This window comes from Muntiacus reevesi, chromosome 5 (genome assembly GCF_963930625.1).
Source record: "Muntiacus reevesi chromosome 5, mMunRee1.1, whole genome shotgun sequence".
Lineage (NCBI taxonomy): Eukaryota > Metazoa > Chordata > Mammalia > Artiodactyla > Cervidae > Muntiacus > Muntiacus reevesi.
Window position 1 is genome coordinate 76,106,391 of NC_089253.1, and position 27,743 is coordinate 76,134,133.

General features: G+C 39.0%; 1 protein-coding gene across 2 annotated transcripts in view; it reads right to left on the reverse strand.

Moving 5' to 3' along the window:
* Positions 1 to 18,529, reverse strand: part of LIN9 (lin-9 DREAM MuvB core complex component) — an 83,623-nt gene extending 65,094 nt beyond the window's left edge. The window contains exons 1-4 of one of the 2 annotated variants that reach the window (XM_065936750.1): positions 18,345 to 18,529; positions 11,786 to 11,818; positions 10,262 to 10,356; positions 8,536 to 8,640 (exon numbers count right to left, since the gene is read on the reverse strand). In XM_065936750.1, coding sequence (XP_065792822.1) covers positions 8,536 to 8,640; positions 10,262 to 10,356; positions 11,786 to 11,818; positions 18,345 to 18,423 — 312 coding nt within the window. In that variant the 5' untranslated portion in view covers positions 18,424 to 18,529. The remainder of the gene's footprint in view (positions 1 to 8,535; positions 8,641 to 10,261; positions 10,357 to 11,785; positions 11,819 to 18,344) is intronic. The other variant, XM_065936751.1, reaches the window with a different exon arrangement.
* Between the last annotated feature and the right edge of the window lie 9,214 nt (positions 18,530 to 27,743).

Here is a 27,743-nt window from a genome sequence, read left to right on the forward strand (position 1 = left end):
AAATGAACTCACTATCTCCAAAAGATACATGCACTCCCTAGTACACTGTAGAATTATTTACAATAGCCAAGACATGGAAGCAACTGCTGCATACACTGACAAATGAACAAGTAAAGAAAATGTGGTATGTATGCAAATGGAATATTATTCAGTCGTTAAAAAGAAGGAAAATTTTGCCATTTGTGACAACATGGATAGGGCTTGAGGACACCATGCTAAGTGAAATAAGTCAGAGAAAGATAAACACCATATACTTTTACTTATATGTGTAACTTAAAAAAAAAAAAATCACTCCTCTCCCCTCAAAAAACTCAAACTCAACAAAAAACAGATACAGAGAACAGACCGGTGGTTGCCAGAGGCAGGATAGGGGAACAGATGAAATAGATAAAAAATGGTCAAAGGATACAAACTTTCACTTATAAAATAAGTAAGTTATGGGTATGTAATGTACAGCATGGGGACTATATCATACTATATATCTGAAAGTTGCTAAAACAATAAATTTTTAAAGTTCTCATCACAAGAAAAAAAAAATTTTAACTATGGGGATGGATGTTAACTAGACTTACTGTGATGATCATTTCACAATATATACAAATAGTGAAATCATTACATTGTATACCTAAAGGTAATATATTAATTATATTTCATTTTTAAAAAAGCTTAAAAACATCATCAGAACATCAAAAAAATACCACACAACCACGTGAAATTCCTGTCAAGAATACAAGAAAGAGCCAGTATTAGAAAACTATTAGTATAATGTGCTATTATTAATAAATGAAATAATGAAAATCATATGATCACGTCCACTGATGCTAAAACACTTGATAAAATCCAATACCTACTAAAAAAAACTCTTAATGGAATAAAAATAGACAAAATGACTAAAAAAACACAATATCCCAAAAGCTAAGTGATATAGCTAAAGCAGTACTTGAAAGAAAAATTTAATTCATTGGGTAAATGCTTGTATTAGAAAAAAAAGAAAAGTTTCAAATATGATTTATCCTTCCACCTTAAGAAATGAGAAAAAAAAGAACAAAGAAAACTCAAAGCAACTAGAGGAAGAAAATAATAAAAATCAGAGCAAAAATAATAGAAATAAAACACAGAAAACCAATAGAAGAAAAATCAATAAAATAAAAAATTGAAGAAAAAAATCAACAAAATTAACAAGCCTTTAGTTAAATTGACCAAGAAAATAAAAATAGATGAATACTTTCTTAACCTTCAAAACACATTTCTCGGGCTTCCCTGGTGGCTCAGTGGTAAAGAATCCACCTTCAATTCAGGAGACATGAGTTCGATCCCTGATCTGGGAAGATCCATGCCACAGAGCAAATAAACCCACGTGCCACAACCACTGAGCCTGTGCTCCAGAGCCCACGAATCGCAACTACTGAGCTCACAGGCCACAATTACTGATGCTCGTGTGCTCTGGAGCCTGTGCTCCACAACAAAAGTTACTGCAATGAGAAGCTTGTGCACGGCAACGAGAGCAGCCCCTGCTCTCCACAACGAAAGAAAAGCCCATGCATCAAGGAAGATCTAGCACAGTCAAAAATAAATAAATTAACACATTTCTCCCCAATCCAATCCAAAAGTCAGGGCCATATTAGACATTAAAATTCTGAACATTTCTCATTAAAGTGAGGAATATGATAAAGATGTTGATTATACTATTTTGACATTGTTTTGATGGTAGAATTAGCCAATTGTAGAAAAGGAATAAAACTGTAAATTTGCAGGTGACATGACTTCCCCAGAAAACTCAAAAAAATCAACTTTAAGAACTTATTAAGAATAAAAATTTAATAAAGCGGGAGAAAACAAAGCTGTTATCCAAAATTCTCTATTTTTAAAAGATATTATCGTCTCTCTATATAAATGAAAACAGATTAGACAATAAAACAAGAAGCATATTGTTTATTACAGCAACAATGGTGAGAACAAAGCATTAAACACCTAGGAGTACACTTAAGAAATGTGCAAGATTGGCATGGAAAAGAAACTTAAAGTCTGGAATCAAGACTGCCTGGAGAAATATCAACAACCTCATATAAGCAGATGACACCAACCTAATGGCAGAAGGTGAAGAGAAACTAAAGAGCCTCTTGATGAAGATGAGGAGAGTAGAAAAAGCTGGTTTAAAAACCAAACATTCAAAAAACTAAGATCATGGCATCCAGTTCCATCACTTCATGGCAAACAGATGGGGAAAAAATGGAAACAGTGGCAGATTTTATTTTCTAAAGCTCCAAAATCACTGTGGATGGTGACTGCAGCCATGAAATTAAAAGACGCTTGCTCCTTGGAAGAAAAACTATGACCAACCTAGACAGTGTATTAAAAAGCAGAGATGTTACTGTGCCAACAAAGGTCCGTCTAGTCAAAACTATGGTTTTTGCAGGAGTCATGTATGGATGTGAAAGTTGGACCATAAAGAAAGCTGAGTGCCGAAGAATTGATGCTTTTGAATTGTGGTGTTGGAGAAGACGCTTGAGAATCCCTTGGACTGCAAGGAGATCAAACCAGTCAATCTGAAAGAAAATCAGTACTGAATATTCATTGGAAGAACTGATGCTAAAAGCTGAAAACTCCAATACTTTGGCCACCTGATATGAAGAACTGACTCCTTGGAAAAGACCCTGATGCTGGGAAAGACTGAAGGCAGGAAAAGGTGAAAGGGGCAACAGCGGATGAGATGGTTGGATGGCATCACTGATTCAACGGACATGAGTTTGAGCAAACTCTGGGAGATAGCAAAGGACAGGGAAGCCTGGTATGCTGCAGTACATGGAGTCGAACATAACCTAGCAACTAAACGACAACAAAAAAAGGGGCAAGAAGGCTTGAATAAGTGGAACTACAACCAGTTCTTGGAAGGGTAATCCCAATGTTACATGTCATATTCCCCAAATTAATTTATAATATTACTGCAATATCAATGAAAATCCCAACAGACTTTTTCCTAGTCAAGTTGATTCTAAAGTTCATATGGAAAAATAAATGTGAAAGAATACTCAGGAAAATCTTCAAAAAGAATAAGTAAGGTTATGTCAGAGGCTAAAATATAATATATGCTAAGTTGCTTCAGTCGTATCCAACTCTGTGCGACCCCATGGACAGCAGCCCACCAGGCTTCCCTGTCCACGGGATTCTCCAGGCAAGAATACTGGAGTGGGTTGCCATTTCCTTCTCCAAAACATAATATAAAGTCACATTAAAACAATTTGATACTAGCACATAGAGATATACTAGATATTAAGAGACAGGAAGTCTAGAAATAAACCCAAATATATACAGAATTTAGCTTGTCATGCAGTAGCATTATAAACCAATGTAAAAAAGATGGATTATTCAGTAAATGTTACCAGGACAACTAAACAGTCCTCTGGGAAAAAAATCTGGTTGCAGTCTTACCTCATTCCTTACTCCAAAATAAATTTCAGAAAGTTGAAGATTTAAACATGTTTTTAAAAAAATGAAATAAGAAATAGAGAACTCTAAAACTATACATTTTAGACTAGGGAAGGTTTTTCTGATTATACAATCAAAAACTCATTAAAAGGAAACAGGTATATTTGACCTATAGAATCTTTTTCAGTCCTGTATGGTGAAAAAACACAGAAATAAAGCAAAAGACAAACTACTATACAAACTCTGAAAAAAATTATAATATAAATAGCCAAAGGACTAATATACTTAATATATACAAAGTTCTTACAAATTAATCAGAAATGACCAACAATTTAATTTTTAAAAATGGGAGAAAGACTTCCTTGGTGTTATAGCGGTAAGAATCCACCTGCCAATGTAGGAGACACAGGTTTGATCCCTGGTCCAGGAAGATTCCAAATGTCGTGGAGCAACTAAGCCCATGAGCTACAACTACTGAGTCCACACTCTAGAGCCTGTATTCTGCAACAACAGAAGCCACTGCAATGAGAAGCCCACATACTACAACAAGGAGTAGGCCCTACTTGCTGCAACAAGAGAAAGCCAATGTGCAGCAACAAAGACCCAACACAGAAAAAAATAAATAAAATTAAAAATAAAAATAAAAAAATAGGAGAAAGTTTAGAACAAAGGAAAGAAAGTTTATAAATGTATATGAAAAGTATCTCACCATCACTCATAGATGACATACTAACTAAAAACAAATGAGATGCTGTTATGAGATTAGCAAAAATCTAGCTGTTTGGTTATACACTGGATTGACGAGCGTTAGACAAAATAGGTACTGTAATATATTATTGGCTGAAAGTATAAGCCAGTACAATTTCTTTGGAGAATAATCTGGCACTACTTTAAAAACTTTAAATGTGCATATCCTGTGATCAGCAATTCCACATTTTAGGCATCTGTCCTAGAAAACACTTGCAAATTTATACAAACATGCTTGGGATGTTCACCACAGCATTGTGTATAACAGTGAAAACTCAGAAACCACTTGAATGCCCATAAATAGAGAATTTATAAATAAATTATGGTATAAGGTTGAATACTACAAAACAGCAAAAAGAAATGAAACATCGAAGCCTGTCTAACTAAATCAGTCAGCATGGCCAGATCTCAAAAACAAACTTTTGATTCCACTGCAGGGGGCCTACCTTCAATCCCTGGTCAGGGAACTAAGATCTCCATAAGCCACAAGACAAAACAAAAACAAAAAAACAGACTTTTGAGTGAAAAAATAAATTACAGAATGATGACTGATACAATATCATGAAAATACTACTACAAATGTAATTTTTAAACTACATACACAAAACAACACTATATATTTTCTATGAATACATATAGAAAGGTTTAGAAGTATTAAAGAGGCCTAAAAGTGGTTGGTTACCAATGGAAGAGGGAAGCAGATCTGAAGGGTAGATGAAGGTTAAAATTAACTATTTCTAAATATAAAAGTTTATTTTGGAAAGACTGTAGATTTATAGAAAAGTTGCAAAGACAGTACAGAGTTCCCATATGCCCTTCATCCAGCTTTTCCTAATGTTAACATCTTATATAACCATGGTTTGTCAAAACTAAGAAATTAACACTGGTATACTATTAACTAAACCACAAACTTTATTTGGATTTTTTCACTTTTTCCGTTAATGTCCTTTTTCTGGCGCAGAATCCAATTCAGGATACCACGTGGTACTTAGAAAGTTGACTTTTTTTAATGTACAAAAAAAAAAATTATATGAGTCATTTAGCATAAATAATAACCAAATTATTATAAAATATTACTATCAGAAAGAGTGCTATTCTTATTTCTATTGAGTTATTGACCCAGATTTTAAAACAGGGTATTGGTGGCTCATTGGACATAAAACTGTATTGAAGATCCCTCTGTTGAGTATGAAGAAATACAGTCAATTTGTTAGTGGAAATACAAGTTATTACAACTTTTATAAATAGACTATTAGGTAGTGTCTTCCAAAGTTTAAGTGTAAAGACCCTTGCAGCAATTACACTTCTAAGGGTTTATTCAATAAATGGAAAATGGAGTGACTACTACTACTTTTTCTTTTTTTGAGATGATCAAAATGTCTTAAATTGGCTGTGGTAACTGTTGCACACGTCTATGCATATATTTAAAGCATACTGAATTGTCTGCTTTCTTAATTACATCTCAATAAAGCTACAACAAAAAAAGAAAGGCTCTGAAGACAGGCTGTCTGCCATTCAGTATCAGCTTTCACTTCCCAGCTTTATGATCTTGAACAAGATAACTTCTCTGTGTCTGCTTTCTCATCTGAAAAATGTGAAATAAGTAACCTAACTCATGGGGAATTTGAAGATTAAATCAAAGTATTACATAAGAAGTGCTTAGAACAGGATCTGGAACATACTAAGGACTCAGTAAAAACTGGATTTTAGTAATCTTTCAGCTCTGAGTGGTGCTCTTTAAACAAAAAGAATACAACAGATTAGAGGCTGTGATTAGGAGGGTAAGAAAATAAGACATATCATATAAATGAAGACTGAAAGAACTAGACATGTAAGACTAGAAAAGAGAAAACTCAGAGGATATAAAATTTTTTCACATATTTGAATAAGTCTCATATCATATCTGTCCTATGTTATATTCGTTCTATATTGCTCAGAAGTTGAAAGGTCTTTGTAAAACAGTCCCAGAAGGAATGAAATGTGCCTGGGGAGGAGGGCTTTGGATAGACTTGGGGGAGGATGGTTTCATAGTCACAAAGACCAGAGTTCTCTGTATGTTTGAAATTTTTCCTAATAAATAGCTGAAGAGTGATTAAAAAAAAAATTTTTTTAAGTCCATATGTTTGGAAATTAAAAAAAATCTAAGTAGAATTAAAATATCCAAATTATCCTAATAATACAGCTCTTCCAAGGTCAACACAGGGGACTTTCCTGGCAGTCCAGTTGAGGCAGGAGGTAGATCAGGCTCCCACCCAGGGTAAAGCGATAGGAGATTCATCCCCTGTGGACAGAAACTCCAAGACAAGAATAGCAGAACAATTAAGAGAGGAGACTGGACCCTGCCCAGACCACATATTTCTCATTCTCGAAGTCAGGAGATCTCCCTGACCACATATGTGCAGAAAGGCTCCTTGGAGGTCAAAAGCAGAGTGGTGCTAACTGATACTCTACCCATATGTCTCTTTGGTAGAATCCATCTTGGCTGAGAGATACATATGCACACTGGGGAGAATCCTATAATATACCAGATATGGACTCTGAACCAGGCAAATCAAAATGACTGGCCAGAAGAAGACAGGAAGAAAAGCCCCAGGTAAGTGATTCAAACTGCTGTGAGGGGATGATTCTCTCTCTGAGTCTTCCCCTGTGTCTATCCACTGTACTTTTTAAATCCTTCTAATAAATACTTTACTTGCTTCACTATTTTCCATCTTTGTTGGAATTTTTTCTGCAAAGCTGAATGGCCAAGGCCCTTGTCACTAACCACTGGTCTAGTAGTCAGTATTCAGTGCTCTCACCAGTGCTACCCAGCTTCAATCTCTGGCTAGAAAACCAAAGCCTCACTTCAAGCTTCTGCAGGCCGAGGCCACCCAAGATCACAGTAAGCTAAGATGCTGAGCTTCCAATGCAAGTGCATGGATTTAATCCCTGGTCAGAGAGCTAAGATCCCACATGCCACATGGTGTGGCCAAAAATTTTTTAAATAAATAAAAATCAAAGTCAACACAAAAAAAGTTGTTGACTATTTTTTTTTGTTGTTGTTATAAGCCTTTTATTTCAAAACTATACATAGTGCATAGTTTTGATAAAAAATAAAAATAACTCTTAACAAGGTAAAAAGCAGCAGGAATTTTGATGTATTACAAAGGTTAAAAACCACAGCAATGTCCATAATAATACTAATAAGTACTATACAGCAGGGTGGAAAAGAAGTTGAACTACACTATTTTATTCTCAAGGCCACTGATTATTGCCCCTGCTGTTTATATGGAATTCTCTAGATGATAAAGAAATATTATCTTTTTTCCCCAAAATGATAGCTCCTGAAAAGTTCATTCAACCTGTACCAACATCTACTGAGCCAGGCTATGCATGTTGTGTATTAGCTTCAATTGTTTAAATTTTTAAGTTGAAATTTAGATGCTTATGCACACTTGTCCTTGATGTTAAAAAAAAAATTCATAATTTTTGTTCATTTTATAGAGAACAATATATTTTACTATTTGAAATGACCATAAAGGTATGTAAAAACTCTTTGGATCTTTTTTGGTAGGGCGTATTGCTGGTAATACTTCTAATTTATTTGATGCCATATCTTTGGTTAAGAAAATTATCTTTACTATAATATATCCTACTAGAAAATCTTAAAACACTTTTGAAAAAAAATGAAAGTAGGGAATAACTTTATCAAAAATTTTAAGTTTCACAGAAGAAAATTATTTTTAAAGTTAATATTTCCTTTTCTAATTTTCATTCATTCCTTTAACTCTTATATGTCTACTATCACTTTAAAAAAAAAAAGATGTCAAAAATGAAAAAGGAAATACGATTTTTCACTATACATTTTCCTCTTCTGGATAAAGAAAGTCTTCAACATACTTCCCTTAGTGATAAAGTAAAATGATTTTTCCCCTCTGAATTCTATGCAAAATGCCAAGTTGATCCCAATTTGCCAAATTCATTTGTTTAATGTCCACTATCTCCATGCTTAAAAGGAGTGTACACGGACGGGACTTCCCTGGCGGTCCAGTGCTTAGGATTCTGCACTTCCACTGCAGGGGGCACAGGTTAGATCCTCGGTCAGGGAACTAAGATCCTGCAAGTGGTGGGGTAGAGCCCCCTGCCCCTCAAAAAAAAAGAGTGTGCATTTGTAAGACTGAGGATTGGCTTTCTACTCTGGTTTAAAGTTCATCAATAAAATAATGCCCCCTTTCAGGTAACTGAAACAGAGCTGAGCTGAAGTAATGATTTAAAGAAAAGAACTTGTCACTCAAAATGTGATAGAATGATAAATACAAACTTTATTATGCTGAGTGATTGCTCATTTCCTTTCAATGAAACAAAATTTTAGCACACACATACCTGTGGAACCATTGCTACCCTCTGGTTTCTTTTAGGTGACCTTGTATTTATTTGTCTGTCATCTTCATCAGAAAAGAGCCGACTTCGTTTTGAATTTCTGAAAGGCTATGATAGAAATTTTTTATTTAATGAAAAGACCAAACATATCTAATTTTTGTTCCAAAGCACAATTCTACACTTGGAAAATACTGCTAGTTGAATTATCATCAGTACTGAAGAATGAAGAACGGAAAACACAAAGCATACAAATAATCTTAGATTTTATAAAGTAGAAATATACATATTTATGCAATTTGTTTAAAAATGAAACACCCAGCTGATAATTAAAACTAGAACCCAAGAGAACTTCCTTGGTGGTCCAGTGGTTAACAATCTGCCTTGCAATGCAGGGGACACAGGTTCAATCCCTGGTCAGGGAACCAAGATCCCACATGCCAACGGGCAACTAAGGCTGCAGGCTGCAATAACTGAGCCCGTGCTCTGCAACTAAGACACAATGCAGCCAAAATTAAATAAAAAACAAACAAACAAACAAAAAAAAAACCTAGAACCCAAGTCTTCATATAGTATGCTGGTAGTCTTGAAAATTAAGTTCCAGAAATTCCAGTTCTCATTATGTTGGTGCTTGGATTAATACCAACCAACTGGTGTTTCACTGGATGTATCTGCTGTGTAGGACTGGATTGGGACAAATCAACTAGACTTTGAGAGTACATTTACTCACTTTAGAGAGTAAATCTAAAGGTATATAATATTATATTAGATCTGCTATGAAAAATTGTTGACAAATTTCCATTTAATAAAAATACGAGATAATAACAGACGCTTGACAAGTACATACGAACTAAAAACTTTTAAGTATCCAAAATACATTACACACATAAGAATCTGTAATATGAAAAAACTTACAGTCCACCCTAGGTTCAGAGCCTTTATTAAGAGAGAACACCAGAAATAATATCCCCATAACACCCACACCCTTTACAAATCCTTCTCTCAACATTCAAGATATGGGACGCATCCAACTGAAATGACACTAAGGTATGGACCCTTGAAATTAAACCCACTGAGAGCCTTAAGAACGCATAGCCCTAATAGGAAGTCCCCTCTACCCTGCTTTCCTCCCCTGACCCTGGGCAGAGAGGAAGAAGAAAATGATGACAACAGGACTGATAAGAGTACGGCCAACTGCCCAGGCTACTGAGACAGCTACTGTCTGACCCAGCTCTGACTGACCCCTAAAATTCCCTGGGGCTAGGGAAGGAGGAAAGGCCCCCAAAATTGTTAGTTATCCCAATCATGTGCTCATCTCTACTTCCCAACTTAAATGCATTTACCCTTGACCTCCACAAGATTTCAATATCTCACCACTTATCTAGAAATCTTTTTGTAGGGTCCAGAATCACACACAATTTTTTTATTTTAAAAAAATCTACTAAATCATTAAAAATCTATTAAAAGTAAGATTTTTGGGTTGTTGAGGAGTTTTTTTGGTTTGCCTATTTAAAGCAACAATTACTTATAAATGCTTAATGATGAAGAGATATCACAGATTATTTATCTAGATATGACCAAATACTGTTCAATGACACTTAAAGACACAAGTGGTTGGAAATGGGGAAAAGCCTTAGAAAAAGTTTTATAGTGCTATAAGAATGTGTAAATGATAATAATACAGACAATTTAGCTATCATATTCTAAAGAGTAAGAAAAACTAATTCCTTACCATTTCCACAGCAGAGCCTGTATTCCTGCCTTTCCAAACAGGTGTTTTTTGTAAAGAACTGTACTTTTCATTCCATGTGTTAGATAAGCTTCCCTCTGTAATAAATAATTATTACTTATGATTATTTAAGTTTAGTTCAAAGGCTTTATACTATAAATATGGCCTTTTAATAATAGCAATATATCTGAAATATTTACCAATACAGAAAAAATATACTGCCCATAATAATTTGTTACAAATGAAAAAATCTCTTCTGTATTTTCTCGTCAAACTTTCTAAATAATTTGACAAGCCAATTCTACTTAAAACTATTACATTTTCATATTAAAACATGTGTGGCTTATTTCATTTTGGTTTTCAATAATTCCTATTCTAATTTGCCAAGAACTGTCTCAGTAGAGTCTGACTGAAAGCAGGCAAGGAAAAATGAGAAAAGTTTTAACTTTGAACTTACAGCATATTTCTAAACATCTTCTGCTTCAATGTGTAAAACCCTTAATATCCAAAAACTACATATGTGGTATTTTTTTCCCTTAATTCTGTGAAACGTCTTCAGAGTTGTAGTCAACCAGAAAAAAATCTTATCAACTGATTAAACATATTAAACATGAAAATTGTGAAATTAAAGAAGGTGAGTTTAATTTTCAAAATATGTTTATTTGGAGAGAGAGAAAATTGAGATGAATATACACAGGATAGTTGTTTCTATTTCCTTTTAATTATCTGATAGCATTTTCTAATTTTCCTATAAAAATTTTATATTCCTTATATATATTTAAAAAGAGACATGGCTTTAATATTTGAAGAAAAAAATAGTGGAGTTGTTTTTCTGACATATATTGTAATAAGTACAAAAGAGATCAGATGGGGTTGATCCTTCTAGACAAATGAGGGTAATCCTGGAAGATAAGTGTTCTCAAGCCAGATGGACTTGATCTGGTACATCACGCATCCAACGTACAACACAGTAGCTTTAAAAACTAAAAGTACTAATGAGCCTATGAAAAGATTTAGATTGGTTCCAAATGTACTGACCAGTAGAATCTTGCTCAAGAGATAAAATTTCAAAACTATATTAAAAGGACTGGTCTAATCTACTCATACAAAGAAATAGCAAGACCAAGGAACAAGTCTAATTTTTTCTCAAAATAACACTATCACTGTTTTATTTCAAGAGACTTACATTATTACTTAGCTCACAAAATTCTTTAAAAATAAACAACCACTGAGCCACCTGGGAAGCCCTCAAAATACAGCTTAGCCCAGTTGTTAATACATTATTTAAATCCAGTAAAAACTATTCAGAATGATTAGTTACAAAGTACTTTAATCAATAATTCTAGAGGGAGAAAACCAAGGGCCAAATTCCCATATGATTTAAAATTATCATCAGTGAAAACCAGTATTTAAAAGCTATAGTGAATCATAGCTTAGAAAGAAAAGACAAATACTATAACCAAATTAATTTAATGAATTGAATTCCTAGTTTATGCCATATCTAAAGAATCAAGCTCTGATTCTTACCTTTTAAACTGACAAGTGCTTTTGCTGAAGAGCCTGCAATGAAAACAAATCAGTATTACTTTATAATCAGAGTGAGAGAAAACGAACTTGGTGATCCACTTAGTTTTAGCAATGTTGAAGTCATAGTTGAATGTGCAATTATAAATAACTAATAGTTCAAGCTATTGACCAGAACTCAGACAACATATGGAAGAACTGGAGACATTTGGGAGTTTTGTTTGAAACTATGAGAACTGGTGAACTTTGTAAGACAGAAAAACATAGAAAGAGAGTAAAGAGGAAGAGTAGGGACAGAAGCAATTTTGGATCCTCAACCAAAAGTGTGCTGGTTCCGGAGAAGGAAAAGAGAAAGGGAACTGACATTTATTGAGACAAAGATCAAAAGTGTAATAGAGTTTTAGCAAAGAGAAAATGGAAATGATCCAGGGACTGTCATAGCAGTCTAGAATGGAAGTCTAGAATGCAAGTATGTACACTTAAAAGATACAAGTCTGACTCGGGCATTCAAAGAAGCCAAGAAGGACTAGCACAAAGCTGGAGGGATTCACTATTTAAAACAGTGTATAGCAGAATAACCCGAACATGTAGGAAGCTCCTCCTACATGTAGAACTGAAGGATTAATAAAGGCCTCCAGGGAATTCTGTTCTAGGTAACTCTCAAGCCCATATTGAGAAACACTGGACTACAGGTTCTAGTGTAAATAAAGGATATAGGATATTTGGGTGAGGAGTTGTAAGAGAACTGATAGGCAAAGAAGCTTTTATGAGAGAGGGAGAGCACTAAATTGAAAATCTCAGAGTTGGATATGTATACTGCAAAGAAGATAAAGTCATTTGAAAAATAATAAAGTATGATCTCTCTCACTTATATGGGACATCTAGAAAAAATAAAAAAGGGACTTCTCTGGCGGTCCAGTGGTTAGAACTCTGTACTTTGACTGCTGAGGGCTGGGGTTCAATCCCTGGTCAGGGAACTAAGATCCCATAATCCACCCAGATGGCCAAAAAATAGTAATAAAAATTTTTTAATTTAAACAACAACAGGGAGGGGGGATCAGGATGGGGAACACATGTAAATCCATGGCTGATTCATGTCAATGTATAGCAAAAACCACTACAATATTGTAAAGTAATTAGCCTCCAACTAATAAAAATAAATGGAAAAAAAATTTTTTTTAATAAATAAATAAACAACAACAACAACAAAAAAAAACCCTACCAAACTGAGAGATACAGAGAACAAATTGGTGGTTGTCAGAGGCAGGGGTGGAGGATAGGCAAAATAGGTGAAGGGGGTCAAAAGATACAAACTTCCAGTTATAAGATAAGTAAGTCCTGGGAATGTAATATACAGCATGGTAACTAAAGTTAACAATACTGTATTATATTTCTGAAAATTGCTAAAAGAGTAGATCTTAAAAGTCTTCATCACAAGAAAAAAATTGTTATCTGTGTGGTGATGGGTGTTAACTAAACTTACTGTGGCAATTGTTTTACAATACATACAAATATCAAATCATTATACTCATACCTAAAACTAATACAATGTTACATGTTAATTATATCTCAATAAAAGAAATAACAGGGAGGGAAAAAACCTTTCTGTGGTCCAAAATAGAAATTATTCACAGAATTATTACTGAGCAAAATCACCCTTTTTAAATTTAAAAAACTGTTTAAAAAAAAATAAAAATAAAAAACTGTTTAGAACACCTTTTCTTTTACTATAGTCAAATTATTATTTCTTATCATTCCTCATTTTAAAATTTATTTTATTTTAGAACCAACTATTTTTCACCTCAATTACTGTGACATCCATTTATGCTTAAAAAATATATAATGTAAGACCAGGCAGTAGTGATGTTATTTGAAAGGTTAGCCATTTACTTATATTGAGAAAAGGCAGATTTCTAAGTGATTTGTTATAAATGTCTGTTAACATCTAAAAGGAGCCGGTCCATTATGACATTACACAAAACACAAAAATAAATAAATAAATAAATTATGATCTCAGGGGATAAAGTAGAAGATAGAAAAACATGAACTCAGTACAAAAATTAGACAGAAGCAGCAATGATTTATTTATAACTCATACAAATGGACAGCAGACTTTAAATGTGAAGTAACAGATAAAGTATCATGGTTCTGCCTATGAAACATTTTTATGTATCTCAGGTATCCAAACCTCAACTGACTTCTTGTCGAGGCAGTACGAGAGGCTTGTAGAACAGACAACCCACCAATATCAAAGCCACTCTTGCTTTGCCCCTATTCTCTTGCCTAGATGTGGAGAATGGCTAACAGGGCACCTTAACCAGCTTCTGCGTGGCAAACAAGTTTAACGACCAAAGGCAGTAAAGCTGTAAGGGGTAAGGTGGGGGAGAGAGGCCATGATGTCTTGCTAAGAAGGATCAAACAACACAACACAACTGGGAAGCAACACATATTCACAAAGTTACCAAGAAAAACAAGGTTCATCTGAGAAAAAGCAGTAACCATTCACTCATTCAGAGAGTATGACTGCATCCTGGCCCCTGCTGTAGGCACTGGGGACACTGACAGCATGCAAAACAGAGGAAGTCCCTGCTCCTGATGCTCCCCTGGGAATTTACATCCTACCAAGGGGAAATAAACACATATACACATATCAAGGGAAGATAAGCACCACTGGGGAAAAAAATAAAGCAACATGGGTGGGAGCTGGTGGAGGGAAGACTATTTCTATAAAAGGTGCTCATGATTAGCTTCTCTGAAAGGTAATATTTGAGCAGAGATCTGAAAGAAGAGATGTGAGCTGTAAGGATATCATTTTTGCTCCATGAAGGCAGAGAGTGCATCTTGCAGATTCTGACCTACTACCTTTAACCTTCTTTCTTTCTTGAGAGATAGTAGAGCATAGAGGTTAAGAACACAGATGAAGACTACCTGTGTTTGAATCTTGGCTCTGCTACTTTGTGTTATCTAAAGCAAGTTACTTAACCTCTCTGTGCTACTTACTCTTCTTTCGTAAAATGGGAGATTAAATGAGTTGGTATATGTAAAACTGCTTACAGAAAAATGTACATAGCACAAAACTAATTTTCAGACCATGTTTATTGATAGTATTATTTTGATCAAAAAAAAAGAATTAGGTTATAATATTTTACAGGCAGGTGAATTCACTTAAGTTAGAATCCTGCTTTTCCTGGGTATGTTCATTCATTCAACATATATTCACTGAATATCTGCCCTAGGGACTAGGGTTAACTGAAGGAAAAGACAGGCAAAGCCTCTGTTCTCAGGGAAGCTTACAGTGTAGCAGAAGGAGGCATACATTAAACAAGAACATAAAATGAGGACAACAATGGTGGTAGCTGGCTGTAAAGGAAATAAGTAGGGGATCGCAGTGTGGCGAGTAGCTAACTTTATATATGGTAGTTAGGGAAGGCTTCTCTGAGAAGGTAACTCATGAAAAACACTAGTCATGAGCGAACAGGAGGTGAAAGCAACAAGTCAGGGTGGTAGAAACAGCAAGTAAAAAAGCCCTGAGGTAGATCACTTGGAATACGAAGGAAGGGTAGGGGGCAATATTAAGCTTGGGGACTCATTGGCAGGAGAAGGGTGGTATGAAAAAAGAGCAGAGAAAGAAACCAGCTGTCAAGCATGAAACTGCAAACATGAAGAAAAACAGAAATGGCACCTTCTCTGGTAGGGCTTCTAACCAAAGGTAGCAAATGTAAAGTTACAATTGTGACAGCTGCCACTAAGAAATTACACAGTGGTATGAAAACATTTAATTATTTATCAGGGAGGACAGAAGCCTAAATGGGATCTAAAGGATAAAGTAGAAGTTAACTGGAAGTGAGGGGAAGGAAGAGCCTTCCAGGTAGACAGAATAGCATGTGCAAAGGCCCTACAAAAAAGAAAGCCAAGTGATTATATGGATTGAAAAAGGTCCAGTTTAGCTCAAAGGGATAGGATGAGAGGGAGAGTGGTACAAAATAGTGCTAGAGAGATGGGGAATGGCCAGACCACAAAGGGTCTTGTAGTCAGTAGAGTTTTCAGCAATAGGATGACATACATACATTTCGAAAGGATCTCTCTGGCTGTGTGTAGGCTGAGGGAGGGGGTTGGGGTGGAGGATTAATGGGAGACTGAAGTGAATAATGCAGAAAGATGGTGACAACTTGGATGAGGATGAAAGTAAAAAAAGTAGGTAAAACTGAGAGATATTTAAAAGGTAAAAGTTACAAGATTTAGTAAAAGCTTAAATATGAGGAGTAAGGAAGGTAACTTCAGTCTAGGTTTTAGCTGATTGCAGTGGAGCCATTCATTTAACCAGAACCACTGAAAGTATCTCTGTACTGGGGTAGGATGATGAGGTAGATCTTGAACCCATGAAGTCTGAGGGGCCTCTAAGATGATGTGTGAAATGAGCAGGAACTGTTAAACACAGAGGCTCACTGGAAAGTTCTGGGCTGAAGATAGCCTCAACTACCTCATTAAGAGTACTTACCTCAACTGGAATGAGGATGAAATGAGCAAATGTATCCAATATGCTTTGCACAGCACCTGATACATAATTAAGACTAAATAAACAGTAGCTTTTTCATTGATAATGTTATACAGACTATTGGATAACTTACAACTAGCCCCCTTGACCAAATCTGGCAAAGAAACATATTGCTACTTCTAGTATCAAAATGAAATCACTTCTGCTCCACTCATTAACCATTAATGACCATTAATAACCATTAACCTCTTACCCTACATTCAACCCCATGTAAATTAAGCATATATACATATATACCTGACTTGTGGCACTGTGTGACAAACCACATAAAGCAATCCCTGCTTTCAACAAGCTCTGATCAAGCTAAACAAGACATATACTGGACAAGTTAAGGTGCACGCCACACACACCCTAGTGTACCAGAGACATCACAAAGTAATATACATGACTACCTTGTATAGTCTGAGAGTGCAGCTGGAATTTGAACCCTAGTGTGTCATTCTAAATGACAGTTATCAAGTGGCTGGGACTTCCAAGAGGTGATAAAAGATTATCACAGAGAGCAAAGATTTCCAGATGATGAGTGCATTGTGGAGGCCCACCTTTATTTAGGAGCATCCTAAATCACAAAGATATCCTCCATACAAGAAATAATAATATTCATTGGTGGCCTATGGTTGTGCCTTGTCCAGTAGTCAACAGCCATACGTGATTATTCAGACTTAAATTAACAAAAATCAAATGAAATTTAAAAGTCACTGTAGCCATTTCTGAAGAGTTCCAAGAGCCAATATGGCCAGTGGCTACCCTCCTGGATGTTGCAAAACAGAACAATCTCCATCACTGAGAAAGTTCCATTGGAATTCAGCACTGGTCTAGAGCAAATCTGAAACACAAACTCTCTTAATACAACTTTTTGCCGGTTTGGCAACTTGAACTTTCAACTTTGTAACACATTAAGATTATATGACCAACAAGGAAAACAGAATTGGCTGTTTTCAGCTCTCATTTTAAGGGTCTTGCACAGACAGATTTTAACAGTGATGGTTAAATCACTTTTGTTTTCTTTATACTAAAACTCTCATAAATAATATGGATACATAAACTGAATAGTGAGTGTGAATCAGGTCTCTTTTGTGATTAACTAAAATATCTGCCTTTATCCTGTATACTTCATACAATCTTGTAAACCACAAAATTAAGTTCTATTGTGCTTAAACTACAAATTAGTGCTTTTACTTACTAAACACAAGTGAATATCAGATGAATAAACACGGCTAAGGGAGGCAATGCACAGGGTGGGGGTCCGGGAGAGTGCTGTATGTGCCTGGTGTGATGGTCACATCCCTGCATAAAGGTCCCCCCAGGATTCCTAAGACACACACGCACAGAAGAAAGTCTGTCGGATGGGGGCTCCCTGAACACTTGTGGACCCCGTCTGTATTACCTCAGGAAAGGTCCACAGCCACCTGTGGTCCCAGGGGAAGGGGCCAGCCCTTTGACACGGAAACGCTTCTAGGGGTGGACACACCGGAGGAGGGAAGGAAGGGCAGTGATGATCACAAGTGCCCGCAGCGGCAGAAACTGTGTCAGGACAGGATCAGAGAGCCGGGCAAGAAGAAGGGCTGTGACCACCCCCTCCCCAGCCCAAGACCTTCTCGGCCCCGGACAACGAGTTACATAACCCCGTCAGGCGTCTCTCCGCGCCAGGCGAACGGTGCAGGCGGCGAGGACAGCCCCCGCGACCGGGGGCCGCGCTTCCCCCACCGCGGCCCGGGGCCCAAGCAGGGCCAGGGGAGCTGCCACTGCCTCCGCCTCGCACGGGCTGGACCCCTGGGCTTTCGGTTTCCGGCCCTGGCGCTCACACACCCCAGAAACCAACACACAGACACCATAACAAAGGCGGCGACGCGGCGGCAACACCGAGGTGGAAGGACTAGGGGGCCACGGCGGGGCTGGCAGTCAGCCCACTTGCTCGGCAGAGGGCACGGCCGCCCGTCCCGGCCGATGCAACGCGGGGGCAAGCGGCAGGCGGGAAGAGTGGGGGTGCTTTGAGGTGCTACTCACTCTCATCAGGCAACTGGTCGAGCTCCGCCATCTTGAACGAGCCGCGCCGCTTTTTCAAAGGCTGCCCGCCGCGGTGCATTGTGGGGCGGAGACTGTCTTTGCGAGGGAGGTTCGAATGCGGAGCTCGCTGCCCGCGGCGCAGCGCGGCGTTCCTCCCGCCGCGGCCGGCTGAGGCGGGCCCGGCTCCGCCCGCTCCGGCCTGGGGAGGGTATACAGCCTAGTGGGGCCGCGTCTCGCCCCTCCACCCCCGCCCCCGGCCGGGCCGGAGGGAGGGGAGGGAGGCCGCGCTGACAGGCCCGTCTCGCGCCGCCCCTGCCCGGGCCCGGCGCCGGAGCGCGGGGGGAGCGGCGCGAGCTGCTGTGTCCCGCCCGGGCCCGCTCTCGGCCCGCGCGGCCCTCCTCCTTCGGGGCTCGCTCCCGGCGCGCGTTTCGCGTCTCTCGCTGCAGCTGCGAACTGCAGGCTGTTTATTCCGTGTGGGGAAAAGGAGGGAAGGTGGGGAGGAGGCCCGGGCCGGTTAAGGAGCGGGGAAGGGAGGCATCACCTGTGGGCCTGGCACGGGGAGAGGCCCCAGGTTCTTGGCCGTCTTCCCCTAGGGGGTTTAACTCGAAGTAAAATTTTCACGGCTCCCCAAGCCCACGTTTCTCTCGCGTTCCCATCTCCTCCCTTCTCCAGAGAGCTGGAGGGGAGGAGGGCTCGGACCGCCTCAGCCCCACAGCTTGTCTGCCTTGGACTCGCGGTGCCCATAGCCCCTCGCTAGCCAGGGCCACTCCTTCCAATTGCGTGGAGCTTGGAGGTGAGACCTTGAGAGGTCGTGAAGTTAGTCTCTTGGGTCGGCAGCCGAAGAACTGTTTTGCTCAGCTCTTTGATCCATTTACACTAGATCATGTAGTGAGCTGGGAGAGAATTCCAGAACCAGGAAGTGGAGGCTTGGAGAGGATACAGACAAAACTCGACAGTGACACTTCAAGATGATGAAGTATCCTGATGGAAATGTTATGAGAACACTGAATGAGAATTCATCCAATTTTGAAAGAAGCCCAGGGAAGGATTTCACAATTTCAGACTTTTTAACTGTGCAGTAATAAACCACTCTTGCTTTTCAACAATTCATCTAACAATGTTATTGAGCGCCAGTCCTTTCTTTCCAGGGATATATGGGGGAGGGGCTGGGGAGGGAGATAGTTAAGGAATGTGAATACAACATGGGTGAATTCCAGGAACTAAAAAGTTAAAAGGTGGTAGACGGAGATAGGTGGTAGAGATGAAGACCACAGAACACAGGCCAGCCTGGGCTAAGGAGCTGAACTTGCTAAGAGCACTGGAGCGAGCAATGGAGCAACGGATAGGTGGGGTTTTAAAGTGTAGAACTGGCATGTTTCCATTTGTGTTGTAGAATAAAAATGTGGGAAACAGTGTGACAACTTGAGAGTTCTGGAAACCAGTCAGGAGGAAGCTTGCTGGGGCAGGCAGGCAAAGGAGAGCAGATAATCAGTACCAACCACCCTAGAGCTTCAGAGGGTGGACTCAGGAGCCCCAAGGCCTGGGATTCTGGCTGCTAGTTGTATAATCTCAGGCAAGTTTGTTTCTTAATTCTCTGTGCCTCAGTTTCTCATAATAGCAGGGTTGTTTTGAGGATAAATGACTTGATGAATATAAAGACCTCATAATACTTACTGAACACATTTTGGCTCAAATGTTAGCTATTGCCATCACCACTTTACTTACTTTAGAGAGTATCACTGGATGCCAACTTTGTGCCTTGGGTAACTGGGTGCTGCCGCTTGCTGAGATAGGAGGAGGTGAAGCAGGGTGCAAAAGGAAAGGGGTGACTAAATTTTACAAGTAATCCTTTCATCGGTAACTTAACCCCTTCTGTGCCTTTTAATCACATTCTGATCTATCTTCTACAAAGATGAAAAACAACTTATGGCAAATGAGGTTGTAAGGCAGTTTTCACACATACACATATACACAACAGTTCAGTTCGGTTCAGTTGCCCCATGAACCACAGCACACCAGGCCTCCCTGTCCATCACCAACTCCCAGAGTTTACCCAAACTCATGTCCATTGAGTCGGTGATGCCATCAAACCATCTCACCTTCTGTCTGCTTTTCCTCCTGCCTTCTCTCTTTCCCAACATCAAATGAGTCAGCTCTTCACATCAAGTGACCAAAGTATTGGAGTTTCAGCTTCAATATCAGTCCCTCCAATGAACACCCGGGACTGATCTCTTTTAGGATGGACTGGTTGGATCTCCTTGCAGTCCAAGGGACTCTCAAGAGTCTTCTCCAACACCACAGTTCAAAAACATCAATTCTTAGGCACTCAGCTTTCTTTACAGTCCAGCTCTCACATCTATACATGACTACTGGAAAAACCATAGCCTTGACTAGACGGACTTTTGTTGGCAAAGTAATGTCTGCTTTTTAATATGCTGTCTAGGTTGGTCATCACTTTTCGTCCAAGGAGCAAGCATTTTTTAATTTCATGGCTGCAGTCACCATCTGCAGTGATTTTGGAGCCCAAGAAAGTAAAGTCTGCCACTATTTCCACTGTTTCCCCATCTATTTGCCATGAAGTGATGGGGCTGGATGTCATGATCTTAATTTTCTGAATGTTGAGCTTTAAGCCAACTTTTTCACTCTCCTCTTTCACTTTCATCAAGAGGCTCTTTAGTTCTTCACTTTCTGCCATAAGGGTGGTGTCATCTGCATATCTGAGGTTATTGATATTTCTCCTGGCAATCTTGATTCCAGCTTATGCTTCATCCAACCCAGTGTTTCTCATGATGTACTCTGCATATAAGTTAAATAAGCAGGGTGACAGTATACAGCCTTGACGTACTCCATTTCCACTGATAATCTGCATTTTAAACAAGAACCCTAAATGAGTCTTCTCACACTCCGAAGTCTGAAACTGTATCCCAGCCTCAGATCTACTGCTTATTAGCTTTGTGACTACAAACAAGAAACTGAACTATTTATTATTTTCAATGAGATTCTTTACTGGATATTAATATGAGGATGTTTATAGTCATTGCTTACTTGATCCTTCCAACAATCTGGTGACTTGTTCAAGGACAACATTGACTGGGTAATAGAATTAGAAATCTAGCCCACTCTCAGAGCTTCAGTTTCTCCCTCTATGATGTGAAGATAATACATACGTCATGATGTTGTTAAATTTCCTCCAATTGTGTATTCCAATTTAAAATGACATGTTTATATAAGAGTCATTGTTTGTTTCTTGTTTATTTAAAACATTTAAAAATTTATTTTTAATTGGAGGATGATTATGATGTTGGTTTCTGCCATACGGCAATATGAATCAGCTATAAGTATACATATGTCCCCGCCCTCTTGAACCTCCCTTCCACCCCCTACTCCATCCCACCCCTCTAGGTTGTCACAGAACACTGGTTTGAGCTCCTTGTGTTACACAGCAACTTCCCACTAGCTATCTGTTTTACAATATGGTAATGTATATGTTTCATGTTTCATATGTATATGTTTCACTGAATTCATCCCACACTTTCCTTCCCCCACTGTGGTAAAGAACCAATCTGCCAACACAGGAGACATAAGAGAAGTGAGTTCTATCACTGGGTTGGGAAGATCCCCTGGAGGAGCACGTAGCAACCCACTCCACTATTCCTACCTGGAGAATCCATGGACAGAGGAGCCTGGCGGGTTATAGTCCATAGGGTCACAAAGAGTCGGACACGACTGAAGTGACTTGGCACTCATGCACAGGTACTTCAAAGGACACTATCAAGAAAGCAAAAAAAAAAAAAAAGCCCTCAGAATGGGAGAAATATTTGTAAATCACATGCCTAATAAGGAACTTGTCTTCAAAATATATAAAGAAATCTTACAACTTGATAATGAAAGGATAACACAACTCAAAGATGGGCAAAGGATTCAAAGAAGATATAAGCCGATAAGCACTTGAAAAGATGCTCAATATCATTAGTCAGGGAAATATAAATCAAAACTACAATGAGGGACTTCCCTGTTGGTCCAGTGGCTAAGACTCTAGGCTCCCAATGCAGGGAGCCCAGGTTCAATCCCTGGTCAGGGAACTAGATCCCACATGCCACAACTAAGACCCTGGTGCAACCAAAAAAAAAAAAAAAAAAAACCAATGAGATACCACTTCACATTCACTGGGGAGGCTATGCTCAACAAGACAGATAATAGCAAGTGTTGACAAAGTCCTGGAAGAATTGAAATCTTTGTGTACTGATGCCAGGAATGTAAACTGGTGTAGCCACTGTGGAAAATAGTATGGTGGTTCCTCTAGTAATTCTACTTCTGAGTGTTGAAAGCAAGGTCTTGAAATACTTGTAGACCTATGTTCATAGAAGCATTATTCACAATAGTAAAGAGGTGGAAGTAACCAAGGTGTCCATCAATATTGAATGGATAAACAAAATACGTTAAATGCATAGAATGGGATATTATATTGTTCCTCAGCCTCAAAAAGGAAGGAAATTCTAACATATGCACAATATAGGTGAACTTTGAAGATATCATGCTAAGTAAAATAAGCCAGCCACACACACAAAAAAGTATTGTATGATTCCTTTTACATGAGTTAATCAGATTCATAGAAACAGAAAGCAGAATGGTGGTTGCCAGGGACTGGGAGAGGGGGAAATGGGGAGTTACTGTTTAATGGTTATGGAGCTTCAATTTGGAAAGATAAAGTTCTGAGATGGATGGTGGTAATGTTTGTGCAGTGTATGAATGTACTTAATGCTACTGAACTGTACACTTAAAAATAGTTAATATGGTTAAGTTTTATATTATGTATATTTTACCACTATTAAAAATACACATTGTACAAATAGTACACACAATGTGATCTCATTTATAAATACAAATGCAGAGACTAAAATCTAAAACAAAAGATATACAATGGTAGCTGTCTCTTAGTGGTAGGATTATGGGTGATTTTTATTCTCTTTATATCTGTATTTATCATTTCTCTACAGTAAGATTTTTGTTACTTTCATGATAAAACCGGTTGTTTAAAAAAGTGGTATATAATAGTAATATTAATAATGGGATACTACCTAGCCATAGAAAGAAATGTACTAATGCATGCTACAATGTAGGTGAACCTTGAAAACATGCTAAGTGAAAAAAGCCAGTCACAAAAGACCACATATTGTATGATTCCATTCATATGAAATGTCCAGAATAGGCAAATCCACAGTGAGAGAAAGTAGATTAATGGTTACCTAAGGCTGGAGTTGGCAAATGTGGGAGACCTGGGTTCAGTCCCTGGGTTGGGAAGATCCGCTGGAGGAGGGCATGGCAACCCTCTCCAGTATTCTTGCCTGGAGAAACCCCTTGGACAGCGAAGCCTGACGGGCTGCAGTCCACAGAGTTGCAGTCCACGGGGTTGCAGAGCCAGACACAACTGAGCGACTAAGCAGAGCACAGTTCAAGGGTGGAGTTGAGGAGACAGAGGAGGGACTGGAGGTGGGAGAATTGGGAATAACTACTCAAGGATGCAGCGCTTCTTTTTGGAATGAAGTAAATGTTCTAAAATTGACTTACTGCAGTGATGGCTGCACACCTCTGTGCATGTACTACAACCCACTGAATTGTAAGTTTTAAACAGATAAATTTCATGGTATGTGAATTATCTCTCAATAAAGTTGTTACATAAATCTTATTTTCAGACTCTTTGGGGTTTGTCTCAATCTAAAATCTTTGGTCGTCACTTAAAAAAAATAAGGTTTATTTATTTATCACTTTCTGGCTGTGCTGGGTCTTCGTTGCTGCACGCAGGCTTTCTCTAGTTGTGACCAGCTGGGGTTACTCTTCACTGTGGCACCCAGGCTCCTCTTGTTGGTGCCCAGGTGTCATTGCGGTGGCTCCTCTTGTTGCAGAGCACAGGCTTCAGTAGTTGTGGTTCACGGACTCTAGAGCCCTGTCTCAGTAGTTGTGACGTTTGGGCTTAGTTGCTCCGAGGCCTGTGGGATCTTTCTGGACCAGGGATCAAACCTGCATCCCCTGCACTGGCAGGCAGATTCTTTACCACTGAAAAGAAAGAAAGTGAAGTCCCTCAGTCGTGTCCGACTCTTTGCGACCCCATGAACTGTAGCCCACCAGGCTCCTCCATCCGTGGAATTTTCTAGGCAAGAGTATTGGAGTGGGATCCTTCTCCAGGGGATCTTCCTGACTCAGGGATTGAACCCAGGTCTCCTGCATTTCAGGCAGACGCTTTACCATCTGAGCCACCAGGCAAATCCTCACAGTCACTTTTTGTAGAATCCTTTTCTAAGTCACTCAATGAAGATGCAAAGTCAACTGCACTCTGCTGGGCAATTTTAAATGATAGATGCAAACAAAAGACCCATATCAAAATGCTTTCCTGTCCACTCTGTCTTTTATGCCAAACATTCTACTTCCTATTCTGCAAACTATGCTGGAAAGAGAAGCTGCTTTTCCTGTTCAACCCAAGTGACTACAGGAAGATGCAAATTGAATTCTTGACAGATCCTATTTCTTTAGAATGACCCTTAGGAGGGTCATCCAATACCAATTTTTCCTGAGACCCAGGTAAAAGTATCATTTAGTTTAAAAACAACAACAGAGGAGGGGATCATTAAACCTATTTCCTAAGGCTGTACTGTGAATTAAATGAGATCCCTTATGTAAAACACCTGGCCCATATCCCAGCACAGAAATACCATCTCCTGCCACTCTTTCCTATGTCCTGTTTCACTAACTGTGCCAAGAAGAAACTAAATGTTGGGAGTTGTATTTCTGAGAAACTGTTTCTAAAGACATTATGCTTAGCAAACTTTAGTAGCATATCCCAGTTTTTTTTGTTTTTTGTTTTTTAAGTGAAGATCTCTTTGTTTTTCAAATTACACAGTGGAGTCAAGCCTAAGGAAAAACATCACTTCCTTGAAGTGATAAGTGATAGTGATTCCTTCCTTGAAGGAATAAGAGCAACCTCTTTCACCAAGTATCTTTCATAACAAACTATGGAAAAGGTTGTACTAGATTATCCCTTGGGAGGGAAAGTAGAAAAACGTACTCCCCATAGAAATGAACATACCCAACCATTGTCTAGAATTTTCTAAATGAGTTGGGGAACATCAATGAGGGGGCACATGAGACTAGACTAGCCAATAAGGAGTGCCATATCATCAGTGCTGCCCAAGCCGGAAAGATGGCTTCATGAAGTGGATTTACGGATTCTAACCCCAAAAGATTGTCCCTTCAGGACATGTATATGTCTATGGGATGTAAGAAAACATGAAGAGTTGAATAATCATTGATTTTGTTTTCATTTCTAAACCCTCAGATTCTAAGCAGTTCAAAAGGATGAAATTATCCAGTAGTTGATCAGCAAATATCTATTAAGCACCTAGTGTGACATGCATTAGGTAACATTCAATGTGACATAGTGCCTACCCTTACAGATTGTGTGAACTAGTGGAAGACACAGATTCTTCCACCTATTACAGTAGTGTGATGAGTGCTACCATGAGGTTGAGGACAGGATGCTATAGAAGCATAGATGGGCAGGGAGCTAGAAAGTTTTCATAAGGAAATGATGCCTGAACTGAGACCTGAAGAATGAGTAGAAGTTAGGGGAAGGAAGTGGAAGAAGAAAGTAATAGTATTAATGGCAGAGGGTCATGAGCAGAGGCCCAGAGGTGAGAAAGTAAATGACGTTTATTCCAGGATATTTAAGTAATTCAGGATGGCTGGAGAGTTTAAGATATGGCAAGAGAGCACTTCCTTGGTAGTCCAGTGGCTAAGACTCCTCATTCCCAATGCAGGGGGCCTGAGTTTGACCCTTGCTAGCTAGGGGAACTAGATCCCACATGCCACAACTAAAACCTGGCACAGTCAAATTAATTAATTAATTAATTAATTTTTAAAAGATATGTCAAAAGGAAAAACTAGAGAAATAAACATGGGTCACACAAGAGTCAGAGGGAGCTTGAAAAACTTTTCCTGAAGTGAATTTTGTTAGCTATGGTGGTAGATGCCTCATAGATCTCCAGCTGTGAGGAATGTAGTTGGTTGACAGACCCCCCTGCTGCACCCTAAGGTCGGCTCAGCATTTCTGCTGATGCCAGGTTCTCCTCGGGCTGCTGCTCCTAGCCAGTAACTGAGCATGGCAGAGCTGCCAGAGCCATTTGTCCTCAATATGGGCCTCCTGTATTGGGCAATCTTGGCTCTGGGGCTCCTGCATGGCATGGTCTGGATTGGCTGCATACTCATCTAGCTGCCTGCAACATGACGGTGACCCTTGCAACACTATGGAACATAATAAATAATGCTTTGTGACTGCTGGTCTGTATTTGGGGTGCAAGATATACCAGCTTGTCAGCATTGATTAACAGTTGTTTCTTTGGTGGAGTCTTGGGGATTTCGATGATTCGAGCTGGTCATGGAGCTAGAATATGCCTACACTGTCAACTCACTCTAAGTGATCTCCACCATGAGTCAATTTTGGACTCCTTGGTACACAAGCAAACGGTGGTCTGAGACCTGGAGACAAATGCATCCTGTGGGATCCAGCAGTGGGTGAACAAAGAAGCCTGTATCTGAGATCTCCAGCCCCTTCATTGCATAATTTTTCTGTTGCCATACTGTATCCTTTGCTTGTTAAAAAGCAAACAGGGACTGGGAATTCCTTAACCACTGGTGGCCCAGTGGTTAAGACTCTGCACTTCAATGCAAGGGGCATGGGTTCAATCCCTAGTCAGGGAACAAGGATCCCACATGCTACAGGGCATGGCCAAATAGTAAAAAAAATAAAAAATAAAAACAAACAAATAGAAAAATTGTCCTGTGCCAAGAGTGAACACTATTGTAAACTGTGGACTTTGAGAGATAATGGTATGTTCATGTAGCTTCATGAGTTGTAACAAATGTACCACTCTGGTGGGAGATGTGTAAATGGGGAGGCTGTGCATGTGTGGGGGACAGGGGGTGTATAAGAAACCTCTGTACCTTCTGTTCAATTTTGCTACTAAAATTGCTCTTTAAAAATAAAGTCTAAAAACACATAAACAAAAAAAATTTGAATGTAAACTGTTGGAGTCCTGTGAGTCCTTCCAGCAATCAAACATTGAAAGTGATTAAAGCATAGTTAACAGTCTCCCAACTGGCCTGCCCAAGATGGTCCTGGAGCTGCACTACAATTGGAGCCTCCTCCTATGAGAAGCTCTTTCCTTCATTTCATGTCCTTTTACAGGTGTCAGACCTGCAGTCTGCTCTGAAGCCCCACAGCCTCTTGCTCCCTCTCTGCTTTATCTTTCAAAACTGTTTCCCCAAATAAATCTTCTGCATATCTGATTCCCTCCTGACATCTGCTTCTCAGAGCACCCGAACTGGAACTGTGTGTATTAGGAAATA